Below are 21,551 nucleotides of genomic sequence, written 5' to 3' on the forward strand. Positions count from 1 at the left end.
AGAAAATTAGTTAGAAATACTCTTCAAAATGTAAGCTATCAAAAAGTCTGAAAAGTCAGATTTAGCTTGCAGAGAATTAGTTTAATGTAAATGATATTCTATTAAGAATGCTTTTGCTTTTTTATTTTGCTTTTGAGTTCTTTCTCATAAATAAAATACCTAAGCATTTTCTGTTTGCTAAATTGGACATCCATTGTTGGTTTGAACAAACCTGGAAGGGCAGCGTTAGCTGATTCTACAGAAAGGCTGTTAACTGTAGCTATGTTTTGTGTGTTGGTTTGAAGTGAACATTCAAGATACCAGTGAAATGTGTTTAGGTTGCTTTTTGGGTGAGGGAGGACTGTTTGTTTTGATAGTACAGATATTATTAGATTTAGTCTTTCTGGTATAGTCTCTAAAGATAAATATGAAAAGCTGCTAAACAGGATGAGAATGACAACAAAGATGAAAATTGTGACACACTATTGCTAACTGAGTTTTAATAATTGATTTTACTTTATTGTAGACGCATTCTAATTGGAAACAATATTCTTAAAGTCTGAGTGCAGAAGACCAACTTATACAATGGTACGTGTTTTTCCTTTCCTTTTTTATGAAGCACCGTCATACTAGTAAGCCATACAGTCTTTGTGTGATGTGTTAGAGCAGAGTTCAACACCTGTTACCTAAGCACAACTAAAGATTTACATGATGAAGTTTATGATGGTACCTTTCTCCTTGGCAGTGCTAATGGAAAACTTCCCAACCCTCTCAAGACAGAATTTTTCATGATTTGATACTCTTAGTTTTGATTAGTATTGTGAGTAGCTGGAATTGTGTATGTGGAGAAAATATAGATACAATCTTTGTCTAGAAAGACCTCATCGTACGTGGAGAGAACAGGTTCAGATACGTGTTGGTCTGTAAGCACTCCGCTGCAACGGTGCTGGCTTCCTTTAGGATCCTCTTGCAGTATCTGTTGTCTGTTGTAGTTTCTGCCAGGTGTGAAGGGAGATGTGTAGTAAAGGAAAATTTCTTGGGCAGTTGTCAACCTGTTTAGTCTTCACCTGCTGCATCAATCCTGTTACTCTTCAGCAAGTGGTCAGTTAGATAACAGGATTAGGTCTATGGGGTTTCTCTGGTATTCATTTTTTGCTACTGTGTTTCTGAAAGGTGGAGTCTGGAGCTGTCTCTAATTCTTGCATGGCTGAAGAGAAAAGATTATATCCTCCCTCCCAGAAAACGGTAAGTAGTTTTGCATTATTTGCTTTATGCTTTCTGTGTTTTAGGGAAAGAAAAAAAGCTCTGTGTGCCATTACTCTGTTCTCAGTTAGGGAGGGGAGAGAGAGCTTGGAAAAAGCTCTGTCAGCTTTTGCAGCCTTTGGCCATGTGAGACACGGTTGGTTCCTGGTATGAGTTGTAGCAGCGAAGGCTTTTCTGCGTTGCACTGGGCTCAGTGGACCTGTGTGGGTCCCAGGGAATATGCCACTTCCTTCCCTGAACTCCTAGGTTAAAACATTATGTGCAGGGCATTTATCTGTACTGCACTGGCAGTATCTGAGGGGGGCTCTCCTATCCGTTCAGAGAAGTGTAAACGCACGTTAGTGAAACTGAGGAGCTGGCCCAAACATACAGAATGTGCTCCAGGCGCAAGCTGGGGTTTCCCTCTACTTTTAAAGCAGGGCTTTGTGCTGGTGAGCAACTTGCTGCCACCTGGTGAGCCAAACAGGCAAAACCAGCCTAGCTCATTCAGCCTACACATAAACACACCACCTCACGACCCAAAACAATTTAGTGGTAAGCAACAGCTTTCTTTGCAAGCTTATGAAATGCCAAATTGTGAAATGGACAAATTGCTCTAGCCTGCGTATTTGATTGTGAAGAAGGGCTAGGAGAAAGTAGGTAAGGGAGATGCAGTCAGGTTCTGACAACCTGTCTCTGTAATGTGACTTAAACTGGGCACTTCCACATTTCTCAACATTACGATAGAAAGGTATTAAAGAGGGTTTTTGTTAGAGAACCTGGCTGGGTTTTTGTAAAATAATTCACATCATAGCCTCAGCCTTCTCTGTCAGCTCAGCAGGAAAGTTTAGCTATTTCAGGAAATCTGTTGAGTACGAGAGATTCTTCTGAGACAATCAGTTTAATCGTGCAGGAGTTTGGCAGAGGGGAGGTCCTTTTGCCTGGGTCAGAAGGACTAAGGCGTAGGGCTAACAGACAAGATACATCTTTTATTATACAATGAGGAATATTATGTGCTGTAAATTAAGGCAAATGTAAGTGCAAAAAGCTTTTCTGAATCATCAAGAAGGCATATTTGATTATGCAAAGTTTAAAATTATTCTTTTACACATATGGATAGTCAGTGTCTGCATAAAGCATGTTACATGTCCTTCAGTTTGTTTTAAAAAAGAAAACAAAAAAAACAGAAAATCATCTTCTATTGACCAACAATTGCCAGCAGCAAACGCCGGTAATCACCACTTGTATCACTTGCTATCATTGCAGCCAAAGTCTTCTGATACATTTGTGTGAACATCTGCTTAATTTGCACAAGGTCAATCTGTGTGAAGAAGAAGAAGAAGGAGGAAAAAAAAAAAAAAGGCACAAAGCTTGAACACAATGATTTTAATTCCCAGACAGGCACCCTGCCTCTCCTCCCTCAAATGTTATTTTCTTCAGGGACTATAAAATACATGTCAAAGGGCAAATGTGCAACTGATTACAGGTCTTACAAGCTGGTTGTTCCCTCTAAGGAGAGACAAACAGCTCCCAAAGCAAACAGTGCAGCAACTGATACTTTCTTTGTTTGGACCTTAGTATCCCAATTCTAGTAGTTGAACCTTTGAAGTTCAGATGTTCATCCGCTACATAGGCAGGCAACCACAGTTAGGAAGGAAGGCAAACAGAGATAATTAAATTATTAGCCCCCCAAAATTATTATATGAAACCTTTAGAACAAATCAACTTATTCATCTAATTCTGAACAGGATAAAAGCTTCATTGCAATTCATAATTTAGACAGCTTTCAGCTACATGTGAAATTTACATCCGAAGTCTTTCCATTCTGGGGAGGAGAGAGTTTCTTACCTCACTGCGAGTGACTACAATTCTGATAAGTGTAGAATCATCTGTGCCAGCTCCTTTCATAGAGTGATAAAGTCTTTCCGCAAAAAAGGCTGGGCGATTTAAAGCACATTGCACTGTAATAAAATGAGTTTTTAAGATTAGTTCCAGCACTGTATGCTGTATGGTGATACTCGGCAGGATCAATTCAGGATTTTTACTGTAGGCAGCTAGAGCTAGGTATTGGTAAAGATCTCGCTTTCACGGATAACAGGAACTGTTTTATAGAGTTGTATTTGGTTTCTAGCTGACCAAATAAATAATTCCCTTGCAAGAAAAATTATCATTATTAACAGTTAACTTTTCTGGAAGTGCTTTTTAAAGTTTGCTGAAACCGTAATTCCCAAAGATGTATTTTAAACAGTTCTTCTCCTTGGATACAAGGAGATAGATAGGATAGTAGCAGGATGCAAGGTTTTTATTTATGCTCCATTGCTAGAGTTTCAGTAATAGAAGTACAGATGTAAAAAGTTCTCATTCTCTAGTAGCTGCAGAATAGATCTTGCTTCAGTTAGATTTTTCACACCCAAAGACAAGCCTCTATTCTCTTACAAGACCTTCAGAGCTAAGTTTTTCCAACAGAACTCTTTTGTAGAATATAATCTGGAAAGTTTTGCTTAACTGGAACCTACTGGATTATAGCTACAGAAATGCTGTCATTCTCATGAGCACTGGTAGGACTGGTTTCCACAGAGTACTCGTCACTTGTTGTCACTATTAGTAAATCATGCTACATTTAAAATGTTTTACTGTAATAAGCCAGCAGGGAAAAGTGAATTCAAAACTACAAATACTGAACAGTGACCCTTGTTTCTGTGTAGTTACCTGCCTTTCTAGAGAAGTGACAAGTAGTTTCTGCATAACCTTTTCCTTGTTTCAAACTGACTTCTTTGAAATGGATGCTTATTTTCTCCAATTAACTGCAAAGTGAGTAATTTGAATTAACTGAAGTTACTTTTCTATTAGCAGAGTCTCAGATTGTGCTTTTATTTGCTATATGGCCAGCGCTGAATTGAATTCTTCTTGAATAATGTTAAGAAGGGAGTGGTGTTTGAATTCCTAAGGGGTAAGGGGAAGGCAGAACGTATCACTTACAAATAGCCTTCAAACCACGTTCCACATTTCCAGAAAATTCTCGGTCAATGCTGCTTAATAAATCCCGATTAGCAATCTAAAAACAAGTAAGATTAATATATGGCTAGTGAAATGCAATAACAAATGGAACTTTAATTCAAAATACACTGGCCAAATTCATTTGAAATCAGTGAAGAACTCCTACCTTGGAGTATGCTTCAACTGTTGCTTTCAATTGAGGAAAACTTCTGCTTGCCAGAACCATATTAAAGCAAGACTCATCAGTCCCAAGTTTTCCTTCACCTGCTTGGTACAGACGCTGAGCATCTTCCTGAGCTTTTTGATAATCTACAGTTTGATTCTCATCCCTATTACCCTGAAAGCAAAGATATCAAAGGTCAAATTAAATTACCCAGAGCAGGCTATGCTTTACATGCTTGGGGTCTACCCTCCAAGCAGTTAGCTTCAAAAAATTAAGCAACTTGAATTAGAGAGAGTAACATCAGTTTGAAATACTTTACATTGCTTTAAATCTACTCTTTGGTTCAGTATTTCTTACAAACAGAAAATAGGAAAGTGCCTCAAAACTCTTATCTATAGGACATGCTTTACACTAGGTATGCTGACCAGGATAGTTTCACCTCTACATACCATCTCATAATTCTAGTCTTTTTCAGGAACTGTACTTAATTCTCGTATTTTCTTAATAATATAAACTTTCTCTTGATTTGTTTCTAGGCTTCAAGTTGCAAAGAATCTTCCCAAATGAACTAATGAATTATCTTACTGAATATGCACACCTCAAATAGCTCAGGTCTTCTGTTATATTTAGAATTTGCTCATTTCAAGTAAGAATATCTGCAGAAAGCACTTACTGTAGTTGTAACATGTCAGCAGAGCTTATGTGACATTTTATGTGCTTTGAGGTTTGTCCTTGTGCTGATCAATGCATGGATGGATACTGCTACATATACTGGCTGAGTAGGCTTAATACATACTCTCAAATACTGTTGTGTCTATAGTGGTTAATATATTATTTAAACTGATGTAGTTGTCAGTTACTGTAAAGTACTGGATTTATCAAAATAAAAATTAGCAGCATGAGCTTCTCAAGCTTTGCTTTCTTGTGGATTTTGACTTTTTAATCCAAATACCTAGGGAAGAGCTGAACTCTCACAAAGGTAGAGGCAAACAAGATAGAGAAGTGTCAAGAAATTCCAACAGTGAATGGGCAGATTTATTACAGAAATATGGGAAGTTGCATTTGCTGCAGATTTCTTCCTAACAGGTAACTATTGTTACTATTCTTTAACACAAAAAGAATCCTAGTAAACTATACAGGATAAGCAGGCTCCAGAGCTCACTGGAGCTCAATAGTAGCACACACCTAATTCTGGTGATCTGAAAAGGGGCAGTTATCGTGTGACTTGGGAGGTAGGTTTTGACCTGCAGTGCCTCTTAGCTTATTCTTGGGGATTCTCACAGGTATCCTACGTACCACAACACTGATCCTATCAGACTCACCCAAATGATTTTATTTAAAAACAAACACACACATGCAACAGCAGGTGAGAGCTTTTCTTGTAGTACCATTTGATTGCCTCTGCACAACAAAGTATTTAAAAATACGTTCTCTGAGGTGAATACAGGGTTCTTAATTAGGTCACTCAGTTCATCATAGCTTTCTAGATGGGAAATATCTCTTCCATGAGGAGGGACTAAAGTGTCCTAGCTGGTCAGTAGGGAAGAAATTAATGGTCCAGTGCTAATTTTTCACAAAACCTGACTCTGGCTAAACATGCACAGGCAATTCATTTATGGAGCAATTATGAATATATGCATCAGACTGTTCACCCTTATCTTACCAAAAAAAATAATAATAATAAAAGCTCACTTGGCACATGGATATCAATAATCGTTCAAAGTGTCCTGAGGTGTCTGCTCTGATGTCATGTTCGAGGTCCCTTCCAAATTCTGATTTATAGCAGTTCACTATGTCTCGGATTTCTTGGTTTGTCCTTGTGCAAAGGATCTCAATCAGCACTCTCTCCTGAGTGCCTGCTCCCTGTAGGCGGAGGAAGAGAGGGCATACTGCAGAGCACTACCTACTCAACAAATAACTGTGAAATAAAGCAGTCATTTTTTATTTTAAAACTTAATACAATCTGCAATGTCAGAACACCACCCTTCCAGTGTGAATGCATTGTCTTCTGTATACATAAAATGGAACGAAGATTTCTGAAACATTCAGTTCTGCATCAGTTTAAGAAATACCCGCAAACTATGCTTCCACAATGGTGACATCAGCCAAATTTAACTGGAAGACAATTTAGGAAGGAGATAAAGTCTTTGGCAGTCTTTTTCTGGGTGTGTACTGGAGCAAGGTAAAGCCTTATGGTAACCCTTAAAGCAAGGGATACGCATTTAAATCCTGCTTTGCTCAGTTTACAAATGCGTTCCCTGTTCAAAACGTGGCCACTTCCTCAACGTGGAGCACCAGCAGGAACTTTTCAATGATGCTTCCCTGTCCCCAGAATAGAAATTAACTGTGGTTTTTGTGTTTCACATCACGGTGGCATGGTCATCTCTATTCAAGCACGGATTACATAGGGGTGGATCTATGTGGGACTTTAAGGCAGTGTTATAACATGAATTTAAAAAAAAAAAAAAAAGGTGAAGAATGGCTGTTGCCTTTGCTGAACCCAGATCTTCATTTGTGCTCTGTATTTTTTAGAGGTTTGCATTCATACATGGGTTAAGTTACTATTTTCCAGTAATCTGCCATCTGCTAGCTGTTGCAGCTCAAACAAGCAAGAAATTCAGAGAACCTGGAGGCACCAGTTTACCTGAGGTCAAAGTTTAAATCAAATTGCATACCTAATCTCTAATGTAGTCTTAACACTTGACCAAATACATTCATCATCTAACCATAAGAAAATATTCTTTTATCATCCTGCCAAGAACACTGGGCTATTCCAGAAATATTTTTCAAAACCAGCAGCTTGTTCCTAGCAAGGAGAGGTACATACCTTCAACTTAAACAGTGGGTACAGTCTTAACTGCACCCTGACTCTCACTAGGGTCTAGTGAAAAGTGTCGCTGAGAGAATGGCAGAGAACAAAGTTTTGTGCTGCAGCGCTTTGATCCCCTGCTAGAGCGTTGCTCCCAAGAGCTAGTCCTGCAGAAATTGGCTGGAACTGGAAGATGCAGCAAAAAAGACTTTTAAACGCCGCAGTACCTAAATTTGTTACCACAAGATTTTTTCAACAAGGTGTAAGGATCAGGTACTCAGTTTTCTCAGATGAGCATTTTAAGATGGTCTTAATCTATTTTGTTCACAGTAAAACCGTACCTTCATTGCATGACGTAAAGACCAGGCATCATAATAGGTGGTAGGCATGAAGAGTGCTAGAATCAGTTCTTCCACATTTCCACTTAACTCAGACTTCAGATCTTTAATTAAATCCTGTCCAATTATAAACACAAGAAGGGAGTCATAATTATGGGAGCAGCAAAATTATTAGAAATTACTTGAAGTGGCCCTGTTCACAAGTCAGGGCTTACAGCAGGCTTTAGTCTTCAGTTAAAAGTCCAGGTGATCAACAAATATTTATTCTGTTCCTGACTGTGCTGAAGTCTAGTGAGCTGTCTTTATAACTCACTCAGGTCAGAATGTCAGAAGTCCCAAGAGATGGATTTTACAGATTTTCTACTACTTTAGCTAAGGAAAATACTGTGATATCAGATCCAAAATTCAAAAGAGTCTGTCTGCTGATTTTCATAGAACATCTGAAGTTCCAATGCTCAAAAGCAAAGCTGAACTGACTGTGGGGAGTGTTAGCCATGTATTCAGATTATATACTGAAAAAACTCAAGCTATCGCTTACCTGTGAGACTGATTTCTACCTTTGTGCTGCTTTTACTGTAAATCTTTTAACATTTTTCTGTTCTTATAAAGAACTGTGACAGCTCAGCAGCTTCATCATCTCCTCACTAATAAGGTTTTTCTAATTGCTGCCTGTGGGGAAGAACCTATGGTTTTCCACTTCACATTTCTTTTAGTGGGAAGAATTTTCTAAGAAAAATCTTTACTATGATATTTTTAAAGTTCATTCAAGGAAAAACCAGGCCTTCATATGATAAAATGAGTAGTAAAGTGCTGAAGTTTATCTTTGCCCTTTGTAACCTTCAAGATTGTGTCAATGGGATATAGATACTGTTAGTTTCTTCTTCCTTCCCTCTATTTTAGGGAGCTCCCTACCAGAGAAGAAATTTGGGATTAAGCAGCTTCAAAACACAAGGCACTCAAAGTACAGCAGTTTATTTTACTACAATCTCCCTGCTTCTAGCTCCTTTCCCTGCCCCTTTTTATGGCTAGTCATTATCTACGGAGTGCTCAAAAAGAGTTGGTGATTTAAACTGTAATCTCAGTTGCAAATTCTGGACATTACATATATGCATACTCCCCCCACACTCAGTCCAAAAAATAAATTTAAGCAATAATGTAGTTAGGTTCTTCTGAAAGATGCTGAGATCACCAATAGCAGTTCTGTTATAGGCCTTTTTTGTTTTAGATCTAAGTTGTCTTCTAGTTTAGCTCAAAGTGCTGTACGTAGTTTTTAATGATTTTTTGCTATGTCTTCTAGAGTTAACTTATTACTGAAATCACATCCTAGACATAAATGTTTTGAGATGCAGTAGAATAGCTAGTCAACTCCTGAAAAAATGCCACAATTATAAAATTGCACTTTAAATTGCCTTTACTGACTTGCAGAGAGCAACTTCTTTAATCTGATACAGATAATTAGGAGTTTCAGAAAGCTAGCTGTAAAGGCATTTCTTATGGTAGTTTTAAGAAAACTGTCTGTCAGAAGTATGCAACGGGAAGAAAGGAGAACTAAACTGTTTATTTTTTCATTGAGAAAGAGTCTTGTAGCTAAGACACAATGCAATAGTCCACCAAAATTCCTGTTTATCTGCTGCCTCTTGGGATGCCTAAGTCAAGATCTTTTTCTGCTTAGGTTTACTGAGGGAACCATTGTTATTTATAAGCTGAGATTTGCTAACATTTCTCACAAAGCGCAGACATCACTCCTTTCTTTTAAAACACTGGCAAAATGGATGGCAATACCATCTGTAACATGCCATAGTGATCGGAGCACTCACCCAGGAAGGTGGAGACCTCAGTTCAGTTCCCTCCTGCAACAGCTATTTCCAAACCTACTTCTACCTCTTGCAGAATTACCTTAACCACAAACAAGTACGTCAGCCTGGTGGAAGAGGGAAGAGTCCTCTTTCTGCTGTACTTTTGAAGCTGTACCACTGAGCTAACAAAAATGCCGGATTTTGTGGCAGCAGAAAGCACACAAGGGAGAACAATTGGAGAGCCAGTGCCTATAGCACTCTCTTTGGAAAGGAACTGCATCTTATGGATCATAAAGGAGAGACTGGGTAGGTATCTGCCTGCACCCTTGAAGGGAGCCTGAAGAGTGATGGCAGTAGGAGTTTATGGCTGAATTAATTCAACAAAGTAAGCCCTAGGTGCTCAGTCACCACCAATCCATAACCCTTTTCTCTGCTTCTCAGGACAAAACTGATTTCAGTGCTAGTTCGCATGCATAAACAACTCTGAGTAGTTTCAGGCACAAATACAAGGACAGTTTAAGCTCGATTATCTTCTACCTGTTGAACATTAAAAATCGAAGAAGTTTGTTTGGTCAGCAACAGAGCCTTCCCCCTCCCAGTCCTACCAGATATCAGGATGATATTGAATGTTAATTATGAGGTTTCCCTAGCTGCTGCACAGCAAGGAATATAACCAGAGTTGCATTTAAAAAAAATCCCCCAAACCACTCCCCGAGACTAAAATGCAATCAGGCAGTTAAAGCAGCAGCTGGAGTATCCTTTTGTTTACTGATTCAGAACTAGTGACCATACCTTGCCATACATAGTCTTGAAAGATGCCTTGATTTTTTGCCTCTGATCATTGGAGCGGTTAGCTACAACATCAATGATAGCCTGCTCATCAGTTCCTAGGAAACAGAAGGGTAATTTCACGTAAGAACTCAGTAAACCCTTCAAGACTGTCCAGTTTGTAATTGCACATTTGGGCATAGTTACACAAATGCATGACTATCATTTACATCTATTTACCAAATTATCTTAATAGCCTACTCTGACAAAGCGCCCAAGTCATTTTGAAAGTGTGACTCAAAAGCTCGAGGGGAAAAAAAATACACGGTTAAATAAAAACTGAAGAAAAGGGCAAAATGGAGTTAACAAATTAGCTCAATAGAAATTTAAGCTTCTATTATGTACTTACCAAACCCCTTCATAGCTTTACGCAGAATTTCTGCATCCCTTCCAGCATCAAAGTTTGGGGCAGCTTGAATTGTGCCCTGGGTATGCTGAACCATTGCTGCAGGCTGAGAGTAGGACAGTTATGTATAACTAGCTATTCTGCACAGTATAAATTTGAATTAAAACTCCGCAGTCAATACTTCAGCTAGAGGAGTCCATCACTTCCCTATTCCTTTCTAACAGAGAAGCAGGATGACACTTAGTTTTGTTAAACAGCTTTGGCCCACCAATACCAGAGCGCTTTTATTAAGTGCGATGGATGAAGATCTACTGCAGAGTATATACAAATACTGTTACCACTGTGTTCAGGTTGTATTCCGAGTGTGGCACTTGGACTTTCTGGGTGTAGGTCTGAGAAAAGAACTGCTATGCAGCTCAAAGAAAGTAACTTTCATCTAAATCTGCCTTGGAACTCTTGATGTAGAACAAACTAAATTGTTTCATTTGCCTAGCTGCAGTGTTCCAGACTTCACTGCGGCAAAGAGATCTTTTTGCACTAAAGGGAAGCTGGTCACTTTGTAAAGCATTTGATAATACAGGACCAGTTTATACCCTTCCATGTCCACCAAACTCTATGGGAAAAGCTATACTAAAATGGCAGTATGTAACTATATGATTGCTTAAATGTAATTATTATATTTTCAAATTGCAAATTAGAGAGGAGTAAATCTGAACCCTACTGAAAGCAGTAGCAACAAATTACTTTTCTGTGTGGCCATTTTATCTTTTTTGGCCTTTAGCACAAAGCCCCAGTAAAAACAGTGGGATGTGCAATCCTCTATCACACATCCCCTGACCATGTTCAGTCCCTACCTTCCTCCACACAACCAGCTGTGAATACATTGCTCTACCAACAGACACAGCAAGGTGAGAAAACTACAGAAGCCACAGAAGTTTGATTATAAAAGAGGATACAGCACATACCGGGCCAGGCATTGGTGATGGTGCTTGTCCACCAGGATACCCTATTGAAAATAAATTTAAAAACAAGATAAAAGTAATTATTTATATTTCTTCTCATTGCATAAATGCTATCTGAAAATAAAACCATCTATAGACTTAATAAATGACAGCCTGAATGATGCACAAAACCGGTTTCCTGAGTAATGAAACCTATAATGATCAGTAACTGAAGTTCATGCCCTTCAGAATGAAGGCAAGATCATCAATAAATGTTGGTATCCTTGATATACAACAAGATATTCCAAGCAAAGGAAAAATCACTGTCCCATACTCTCTGCTAAAGGCATATTACTCATTTTAAAATGTCTAGCATATAAGGCATACTATTAACTTTAAAATGTCTAGCATATAAGCTGTAAATACTGAAAATTCATTGGTGCAAAAAGAATTTATGAAACTCAGTTAGCGAAGCAATCATTAAAGAAAGGCTTTTCTACATAAAACACTGCTCTGAATTTCTTCCAAACATGGCTGATTGATACATACATTCCAGGACAAAAACGTTCTTGATGGTAGCTGACCATTCAAAGCATTTAAAATATGACACTGTTTTTAAGCAATTGTGCGCATTTTCCTTTCCACTTCCCCAATATAACAGGGCTTGCGGACACACGGATCTACTCAAGACTGCTGAAAAACGCATAAATTTCTCTGAGCTGCACAGAACAGCCACTCACTGACTGTACACTCTGGATGTTACAGTTCTCATCAGATACTTGCAGTTCAAGGAAAGGTAAGTGCATCAATGACAGGCATCCCTTTTTGATATAATACATACAGAGATGGTTGTCATCTGCCATTCACTGGTCTTGTCAAGTAAGGTGGTAGGACATGTACAGCACATGAACCTCAACAGCTAGAAGTGACGGCCTAATTTGTTACTACCTATCTTGGAATCTCTTGGTTCAACTTTGGATGCCTGAAATTTCTTATATACGACAGTGAAACACCCACATACCTGGAATTTGCGCTGGTCCACCTCCACCATAGCTTTGGGCAGGAGGCTGAGGATAGCCACCAAAGCCAGGGCCAGCGGGAGGCGCACCAAACCCAGGGCCGGTAGGAGCTAGGAGAAGAAAGATTTTAGCATAGTTTATGTTTTCTAGTTGATTTCTGGCAAAATGTAAGCCAGGTACTGATCAGCGTTAGGCAAGAGACTAATGGCAACGTATCACTTCTTTTCTCTGTGTCTTTGCAGCGGCCAGCAATCCAAAAGCATCAAGGCCCTGCTATCAACATACGAGTATTTACTGATGCATGTCAATCTGTCTGGCTATCTAAATACTACTGCCTAAATTGATTACTAAACAAATCTGTTTTTCTTTACTACTTCTACCAAGCGTAGGGAATGGTTACAACATATAACTCCTGAAGGATAGTTTAACAAAGGATGTTACCTCCAGGATAAGGTGGCATTCCTCCAGCCTGGGGCGCTCCAGGGTAGCCCCCAGGGGCAGGGTAGCCCCCAGGGGCAGGGTATCCTGCTGCCCCTGGATACCCAGCACTCGGCGGTGCTGCAGGATAGGCCCCACCTCCTGCTGGAGGGTATCCTCCAGGACCGGCGGGATAGGAGTACTGACCGGCTGGCGGATAAACAGACTCCTGACCTGTTGGCTGAAGCAAAAACAGGATGTTTTTATGTCTGTTAATGGGACGTTAGAATAAAAATGCTCAAGCTACCAAAATGTCCACATACACACATAATAACGTGATCACACTTAGCACTTGAAGCAGCAGCAGAATTCAGGAAGCCTGGATGTGTGCCCCTGGCTGGGCTTTCTCATGCATCTCCCTTGTTGAAATAACCCTTATACAGAATCAGAGTGCGCTGCACAGGGAAGGCACCTCTGGAGGCCTCTGACCCCATCCCCTTTCAAAGCAGGGCCAACTTTTAGAGTTAGATGAGGTTGCTCAGGGCCTTGTCAAGTTTTGAACTTCAAGTCTCCGAGGACAGCAACTCCACAGCCTCTCTGGTTCCAGCGTTCAACCGCTCTTATCATGAAAAACATTTTCTTGAATCAAATTACAATTTCCCTTGCTGCAACCTGTGTTACCTGCTGCCCTTTCACATTGCACCTCTGAGAAACATCTGGCTCCAACTCCTGTTACCCCTTCTTAGGTAGTGCAAGACTGAACAGATCTCTCCTTAGCCTTCTCTTCTCCAGGCTAGCAGCCCTCCCTGGACTCACTCCAGTTTGCCCACATCTCTATTGTACTGGGGTCCAAAACTGGACACAGCGAGCACAGAGGAGTAGTCACTTCCCTTGACTTGCTGGCTTCACTCTTGCTAAAGCCCGATGTGTCGTTGGGCTTCGTCCCCAGGAGAGTGCACCACTGATTCATGTTCAACTTGTTAACCACAAGGACCAAGGCCCCTCATCGGAAAGCTGCTACTCTTATGTCTCTTAACTAAGAGGTGAGCTCACAGTTCAGGCTTGCTTTCATTAGTAGTCTGTCTCCTGTTTTTATAAGACTCTTAAGAGCGTAATATCTTTCAAACTTCTGCCTCTCACGCATTTGGCTGAACACAGCCAGTATTTTCAAAAGTTACAAGGCAAAAACTGGCAGAATTCTTTATTTTCTTTGGAAACCAGCTTATAAAGCATGGACATTCAAAGACTAAATCTGGACCACTGAGTCAGATTTAATGGCCATTACAGGTTTTAAACAAAAAGAATTTAACAAGTCGGACATCCAAATACCTTCATTTTGCAATGTGTGAGACTTTATTAATTAAGTCATGAAGGTTGACATTAGCATTGATGCACATTAAAAACATTTACGTGAAAGGCCAGGATCTCTGAGGGAGAACTTTGTAGGTTAAAAGCCATATACTTGATCTTGAAACCCACTTATTTAAAATCAGGTTCATAACCAAGCGTAACATATGGGTTCATTGTTATTCATTTACTGGGAACAATCCTTACCCACTAGCTTTGCAAAGATTGCCCAAACATTTGGTACAGTCTGCACTCATTCTTGAGGACAAAAAACACAAATAAACAGCAAAACAGTAAAGTTTAGCTCAAACACTGTCTTCAGGTTTGGTTGCCCCAAGTTTTCTACCTCCAGACTGCTGTGCCGATACTACAGCAAGATCCTTTTCCCTAACGGGACATTCCAACCCTTCTTGACTCGGTTTCAGCCAGGCTCAACAAAAAGGTTTTAATGGAATGTAGGTTCACAAATCTAAAATTAGGATTCCCCAAAGCCCTGCTCAGCCGCCCATCACTATTACAGAAGAAAAACTCTTTCCTTTCATACTGTTTTCTGCACTGGTTATCACTTTGGGCATAAGCCAGAAGAAGAAAAATATTTTGGGAGTAAACAAACACTACTAATGAGACTAGAAAAATGTATAATGGTTGTTCTAGAATATGAAGGGTCTTTTAAATTCATTAAAGCTGACAATATTTTAGATATTAGTTAAAACAAACAAACATGATTTTTCAGATGTACTTAAAAATATCAACCACAATAGATTACAGCTACACTCATGAGCATTCAGCAGAACCTTGATGGGAAACAAGAAATCCCGGAATTAAGTCTGGTTTCTAACATGCTTGTCTCTAGTTTCACTGACTTTAGCATTTCAGAGTGAGCATATTCTGAATGATGCTCTTATCCAAAGTTGGGGCATATTTTCAGATCATTTCTCCAATGTCCCTCCCTTGGTACACTGTAGTGAGGAAACTCACACTACAGTTTTTCCCTTTGAGCACTTACAGATCTCCATCTCCTGCCACATATTTCATGAAAACTGGAAAAACTTAGTATTTCAGACTCCTGTCTCTGTGTCACATTTGGGCGATCTTGGCAAACAAGCTCAGAAGTTAGCGGAAGGTTATGGACAGACTGCACAACTGCACAACTTTTGCTTCTGTAAGACACCAGACTATAGAAATCTATTTATTAAGTGAAGATTTACTGAGTGAAGATTAGAAATGGAAGTGTTCTGCTACTGCTTCCACTTCCTGGCACAAGAGACGCACTCTGGGAAGAACTCCAAATCCTTCTCTCAGGAATCTGCACCTCAGCACAGTAAAGCTGATACAGGAGGGGCTAATAGGAACAGATGCTGTGAAACAACTGTTGTTAGTAACCATTATTTGCGAAAAAATAAAGCATCAGAGGCCTTAAGGTGGGTATGAAGCTACAGAGAAAAACAGAAAACTAATACAGAACTTAGTAAAGGTTCTTTCTGGGTAGCCCAGAAGGTGCTTCTCCAGAACTCCCTGCTCACTGTCCAGGCCTTTTCTCCACTAGCCACATGACTAGTCACTGCAACACCAAGCAGTCTCTCATCAGTCACTTTCTAAACTATGACTCTTCTAAACAGAAAGAAAGCTGTATCTGAAATTGTGAAGCAAAATAATTGGAGAGCTCATTGCATGTATTTATTGTTTTTAGCTATTTTAGTGGGATCCAAACTGAGCTCCATGCTTAAGTCTAGTTCAGCCCTATGTAAAACACAAACCATGTACAATTCCCACAGTTATAGTATGTTCAGTGCCATGCTAATTAAAAGTACGCACTTGCATCTAGCTTTGAAAAACAATGCAGATGTATCAACAACACTGCAGTACCAGCCACAAACTGATATATTCCAGCCTTCCGTTAAGTTTCACTGGAATTTTTAGCACCATCAGTCATGAGCTGAGGGTGGAACTGAGTCCTGCAGTGGAAGGACTGGGGGGCACAGGGGGCGCCAAAGGCAGGACATTGTCCTGCAACTTCAGTCTGCTTGGTGTTGTATGGAAGTTGGTGTACTTGAGTAAAGCTGTTGAGCATTGCAGGTTCTTCCTGAAGGCAATGGCCACTCTGGTTTGTTCAGCACCTCTATAAATGCTGGTGCAGGGATGCGCAGGATATTAGAAAAGGAACCGAACTGGAACTCCAAGCTCCTCCAAGCTTTGGCAGAGAGAGAGTCAAAGATTACCTCTGATCCCATACCTAAAGACCCTTGTATTTATGTAAAGACTGCAAATTCTTAAAAATATTTATTTACTGAGATAGCTATATATATAAGAACTCACAAGACCAACAAACAAAAAAAGCCAAACAAATAACCTTTCTGGAACAATAGGCAACATTAAAAAAAAAAATCTTAAAATTCCTTCTTGGAATTCTTATGAGACAGAGAATCAAATCACATCCTTTGGCAACTTTGGAAGTGCTCAGGTGTTTTTATTTACCAATGTTTATTTCTCAACTGTAAAGTCATCCTCAGGGACGTGGGGATGAAAACAGAGACCATAATCTACAGAAAGTACCTTGTGTGAACTGACAGCTAGTATTTACACAAACACAGCATAGTAAGCATAGCTATATTTGCAGAATATAAATATATTGGGAATGCAATGTATTTAAGAACCATACTTACAGGATAACCAGGGAAAGCAGGATAGCCTGAAGGGGGATAACCTGGGTATGACATTCTGGAAAAGAAAGATATTTTCACTGGAATGGTACTGCATATGAATTTGCAGAGTTGTTTGCTTGCTAGTTACCTGTTATACCACTTGAATAATATGTTTAGTATGTTCAGTAGTGCTCAGGAGTACTTGTCAGCTATTAAACCCACAAAAACTTTCCTTTTTTCATATACATGACAAGCAAGCCTGCAAGTAGCAGCATTCAGAGGGGAAGTATCATCAATTTTGCTATTAACTGCCATCCTTACTTGGGGTCAGATAAATACCCTCAGTATGATAAGAGGCTTGAACCTCCACAAAGAATTCTGAAATACGGGGTTACAGACCTTGAAGTGCTGAAAGAGCCGGGGGGGAGGAGGCAAGTCCTATGCCAGAACAGAAACAGGAGAGTTAGGCTAGAAAAAGGCCCCACTTCTGCCCTGCATCAAGCCCTTATCTCCTCTCACCTGCACGCCCTCCTTCACAGGAATAGTTCCTAGAAGAGTAGCATCCTACCTGTCCCATGTAAAAAGGTAATTTGACAGAAATGTGTTTTTAACTGCATTTGGCTATATTTATGAACTAGATGCATGCACTGCTAAACAGTGAACAATGATTAGAAAGATCAAATAATGTGATTAAACTAAAAAGTAGAATAATGCTTACATTGTGCAATCTGCAAGGAAGCTCAGGGCTGTGACAGAATGGCTACCTGAGAAAGCCCCGTGTCAGAATGAGATTACTTGGAGCTTAGAAATCAGCCAGCAAAGTACAATTTTTCTGATTAAAACAAACCAACCAAAAATTAGACTGGCTGTTACAAGTATGTCAGCAGAACAGGTTTATTTACCATATCTTAAGTGCATGCTCAAGCATGGGAGGGCCAGGGTGATTCAGCAACCATATTTCAATTACTTTGACCTTTGAGTCACTTTCAGAATTCCACATTCATCTGACTGCTATAAAACATAAGAAATGACTCAGTAATGAACACAGAACCTCCCGCAGAATTAAACTGCGCCAGACATGGGAAGTGCACCATGGAAAGGGTGTGCAAAAATCTGAATTTTAATCCAAAGTGGGTATTTAAAGATAAGAAAACATTATAGATAGCAGTTTATTAACTAAATGCATTTAAAGCTATTAGCATAACGGAAACTTGCACAAAAGGCATGTAAGAAATGGGAGGAAAAGTTCAGGCAAAAGACAGACGCCTATTTTTTGAGCATGCATGGATCTTATCATTTAATTGACTCCTCTGCCAAAAATGTCCTCCCAGAAGGGAAACATGCACATTTGTAGCGTAAGGGTCACTGGAGAGGGAAAGGGGGTGGAAAACCTGCTGGGGTTCAGGGATCCCTGTACAGAACCCACCTTCACATCCACTTCTGCTTAGCGCGTGCAGGCAGTCACTTGTGAAAAGAACTGCTCAGGCTGGGAAGGGAGGTGGAGGATCAGTTCTGTTTTTAAAGATTCTTTAAAAGTCACTAGAGCTGCTATTTTATAATCTATTCCTGAACAGAAGAGCAAGTTTAGCCTCTCTACAAATACTTTATGCAGCTGGAATTATTTTTCTTTTTTACTTCCACATATTAACACCTTCGTGCTTGAACAGAATACTGAAACCAGGAAGCATCGGGGCAAACTGAGTTTGTCAACTTCCAACATACTCCACATTTACATTATTTGCAATACCCAGCATCATTTTATCTGCGCAGAAGATTTCTGTTTCCTGACAATAAACATTGATTTTAGTCCCATTTTAAACAGAGGGACTCAAGAGAGTAGAAATGGAACAGGACAGAAATCAACCATGTTTCCAATCATTTGGATGATTGGAGGATTTGGAGTAACAGGCCACTAGCCAAGTTACTAAACATTTAAGGGCAGAAAGAAAAATGTTAATGCTGACCAGCAAGATTCCCCAATCAGGGACTGGGAATTACTTATTATATGTTCATAAGACAACATGTATCTTATCCGCACAAATCAAGGAAACGGGATAAATAAGAAAGAACACAATACAGTTAATGATTGTTCAGTGTTTCTAGGTATTCACTGACCAAAACACACAGATTTGAAAACAGTATTCTTATTGTGTTGTACCATGAAGGCAAGAGTTGTTTATAGAAGTAAACCTTTCAGAATTAATGTGGAAAACATTAAAAATGAGAGTACGTTAGTTCAAGGAAGTGCCAAAACAAACTTTTAGAGAAGTAAAACTACGCAGTCTCACACTGATAAACTAGAGCTGAAAATACGAAGCGAGAGCTGTAAAACTATTACAACCAACTTGAATCATCTCTTAAATGGCCCTTCCACATACATAAAGGGGGAAGGACAACATGAGGTTATTTTTAAATCTAAGCTTTAATCATAAACACTGCTAATTGCTATTTATTTCCCTAAGAAGCAGCACCTTAAACCAATACCTGTAGCAATATTTATTACTGACAGCTATTTGAATTGACTTTAAATTTTAGTCTTCAACAACACACTTCTTCTGCTATTTCTGTTACTTGGACTCTGTAACTCCTTTCAGGAACAAGCCAAATAGCAACATTTCCTTTTGATTTTAGTTCACTCTTCCTGCTTATAGGAAAATCTTATGTCAAGAGTTGTTCACCATAATCTAACACAAAGTAGTAGTTTTTTTAAAAAGAAAAATCTTCAACTTTTTAACATAATTTAATTCAACTGAAGTTACACTACTAAGAAGATGGGATTGTTAAGGCTGTAAAGCTTGTGACGTGCATGGTATCATTCCCACTGTACTAATATGCTTTTCAAAATCAACAGCTGGTGACTGCAACTCAGCTGTTTAAACAGTTTAATTTGTACAATAGATGGGACTCAACAATCCTTTAGCCACATTAAAATATACTAAAGTTTAGGCTTACTGGTAAGATAACGAATTTAAAACGTGCTTGAGATGTACGTTTCCAACGTTTCATTTTTCCTACTAGTCATTCTTCAGAATTAGAAACAGTAAAAGGTGTTTCTTTGTATTTTCTTGGTCTAGCTGATTTTTTATTTGAGGAAAAAAGATGATTTCAGAGTAATAAAAGGCTCAAATAAGGACTACTGTTTCAGTAACTTCTGCCCTTTTACAGCTAGATGGGCATATGCTAAACCGGGATTTTAGACGTGCTTCTGACATCAGTTACAAGGGTTTCTTCAAAACTTACTTTACCCAGACCGAAGTAATTACTGAAGCAGCTTTCTGTATATACAAATGCTTTTCAGAACATAAATTAAAATCACACAATATTAAGTATTTATTACTAACTACAGGCCAGCTGTTTCCACAGCACACGGCCTCGCTTATCTCAGCACAGAGTATCCGGAAGGAAAACAGAGGCTTTGCCATTACTACTTTTATAACCAAAACGGGAACAAATTGGCCCACCAGAACTTGTTTTCAATAGATTCAGTTTTTCCTTAACAGTTCACGGGTCACGCAGAGAGGGGTCTGCGCAGGTTATTCACCACGCAGACCGAGCGCATTTACAATCTGCCCCGTGAATCACCAGGTCGCACTGGCCACGTTCATTCCAGGCCTTTTAAAAGCCAAGGGTTCTGGCTCCTTCCCCTCTACAGTCCAGAGCCACCACTCGAGTTTCAGGGGGGCAAACGGCGCCTCCAGCTTCCAGGGCGCCAGGGAAGGTGCCAAGGCAGCGCCTCGCACCGCCCGCCCCAGCGGCGCCGCTGCACCCAGCTCCGCCGCTGAGCTCAGCTCCGCGGGCCCCCCCCCGCAGCGCGGGAAACCCGGCAGCAGCCCGGGGCGCCCGCAGGGACCCCGCTAGGGGCAGCTGCCGTTACCGCCGCGCGCCGGCCGTTACCGCCGGCCGTTACCGGCGCGCGCCGCCCGCCCGCCGCCCCTCCCGGCGCGTGTCGGGGAGGGACGCGCAGCGGCGCCGTGCCCTGCCGCGGGGGCAGGGGCTCTCCTCGCGCCCTCCGCTGAGGAGGCGGCCGGAGGGACAGAGGCGGCCGGGGCAGGTATTAACGTACTTATTGCTGCCCAGGCGAGCGAGGCCTCGTCGCCACCGGGGCGCTGCGCCGCGCCGCTCCCCGCGGCGGAGGGGCAGGAGCCCCCGGGCGTGGGCTGCCTCACTCCGGCCGGACACCTGCCGGTCCCGAGAGCCTGCACCGGCGGGGCCCGGCCGGGGGCTCCGCACCGGGCAGCCGGGAGGGTCCGTCAGGGGGCCCCGGGGCGCTGCCGCCGGCGGGGGTGGGGTGGGGTGGGGTGGGGTGGGGTGGTGCCCGCGGCGGGGGACGCGCGCGGCCCCGGCCCACGCCGCCACTGCCTCACCTGCGGGGAAAACCGCGGAGCCTCCGGCTTCTCTCCCGCAGCTGCACCGCAAAATGGAGGCTCCGGGGCCGGGCGGCACCCCGCCGCCCCGCCCCCGGGCCCGGGCCCGGCCCAGCCCACACCCCCGGCCCGGCCCCGCGCCCGAGGCGCCGCAGGGCCGAGGCGGGCCGGCACCGGCGCCCGGCGGCTCTGACCGTGCTGACCCCGCGCCCTCTTTCTGCTGCCCGCAGGCTCGCCCCATCCCCTGACGGCTGCGGTACGCCCAGCTCTCCCTCTCGGCGGCGAGGAGGTAAGTCCAAAGACAGAGGTGCCACAGAAACACA

General features: G+C 41.3%; 2 protein-coding genes across 6 annotated transcripts in view; one reads left to right on the forward strand and one right to left on the reverse strand.

Annotated features, from left to right (window-relative positions):
• The window catches only part of PPP3CB (protein phosphatase 3 catalytic subunit beta), a 53,065-nt gene extending 47,782 nt beyond the window's left edge, over positions 1-5,283 (forward strand). The window contains exons 13-15 of one of the 4 annotated variants that reach the window (XR_010389710.1): positions 506-1,224; positions 3,927-4,032; positions 4,918-5,283. Coding sequence is in view for 1 of the 4 variants with exons in the window: in XM_064513931.1 (XP_064370001.1) it covers positions 506-516 (11 nt within the window). In the remaining 3 variants the exon portion in view is untranslated. Of the gene's footprint in view, positions 1-505; positions 3,183-3,926; positions 4,033-4,917 lie in introns of those variants that run through there. The other 3 variants (XR_010389711.1, XR_010389709.1, XM_064513931.1) reach the window with 3 other exon arrangements.
• ANXA7 (annexin A7) lies at positions 473-21,484 on the reverse strand. Of its 2 annotated transcripts, XM_064513932.1 has the most exons (13): positions 21,229-21,354; positions 16,886-16,940; positions 12,900-13,116; positions 12,461-12,568; positions 11,464-11,504; positions 10,502-10,604; positions 10,117-10,211; positions 7,532-7,645; positions 6,074-6,244; positions 4,385-4,555; positions 4,201-4,276; positions 3,070-3,182; positions 473-2,542 (listed from the first exon to the last, which is right to left on the reverse strand). In XM_064513932.1, the coding sequence occupies exons 2-13, from the start codon at positions 16,937-16,939 to the stop codon at positions 2,420-2,422; spliced, it is 1,386 nt and encodes a 461-aa protein (XP_064370002.1). In that variant the 5' UTR covers position 16,940; positions 21,229-21,354; the 3' UTR covers positions 473-2,419. The 2 variants fall into 2 exon arrangements, with proteins under 2 accessions (XP_064370002.1, XP_064370003.1); XM_064513933.1 differs by lacking the exons at positions 12,900-13,116; positions 16,886-16,940 and having other exon boundaries at positions 21,229-21,484.
• Between the last annotated feature and the right edge of the window lie 67 nt (positions 21,485-21,551).

The sequence above is a fragment of the Dromaius novaehollandiae genome, chromosome 6, assembly GCF_036370855.1.
Source record: "Dromaius novaehollandiae isolate bDroNov1 chromosome 6, bDroNov1.hap1, whole genome shotgun sequence".
NCBI classification, from domain to species: Eukaryota; Metazoa; Chordata; class Aves; order Casuariiformes; family Dromaiidae; genus Dromaius; species Dromaius novaehollandiae.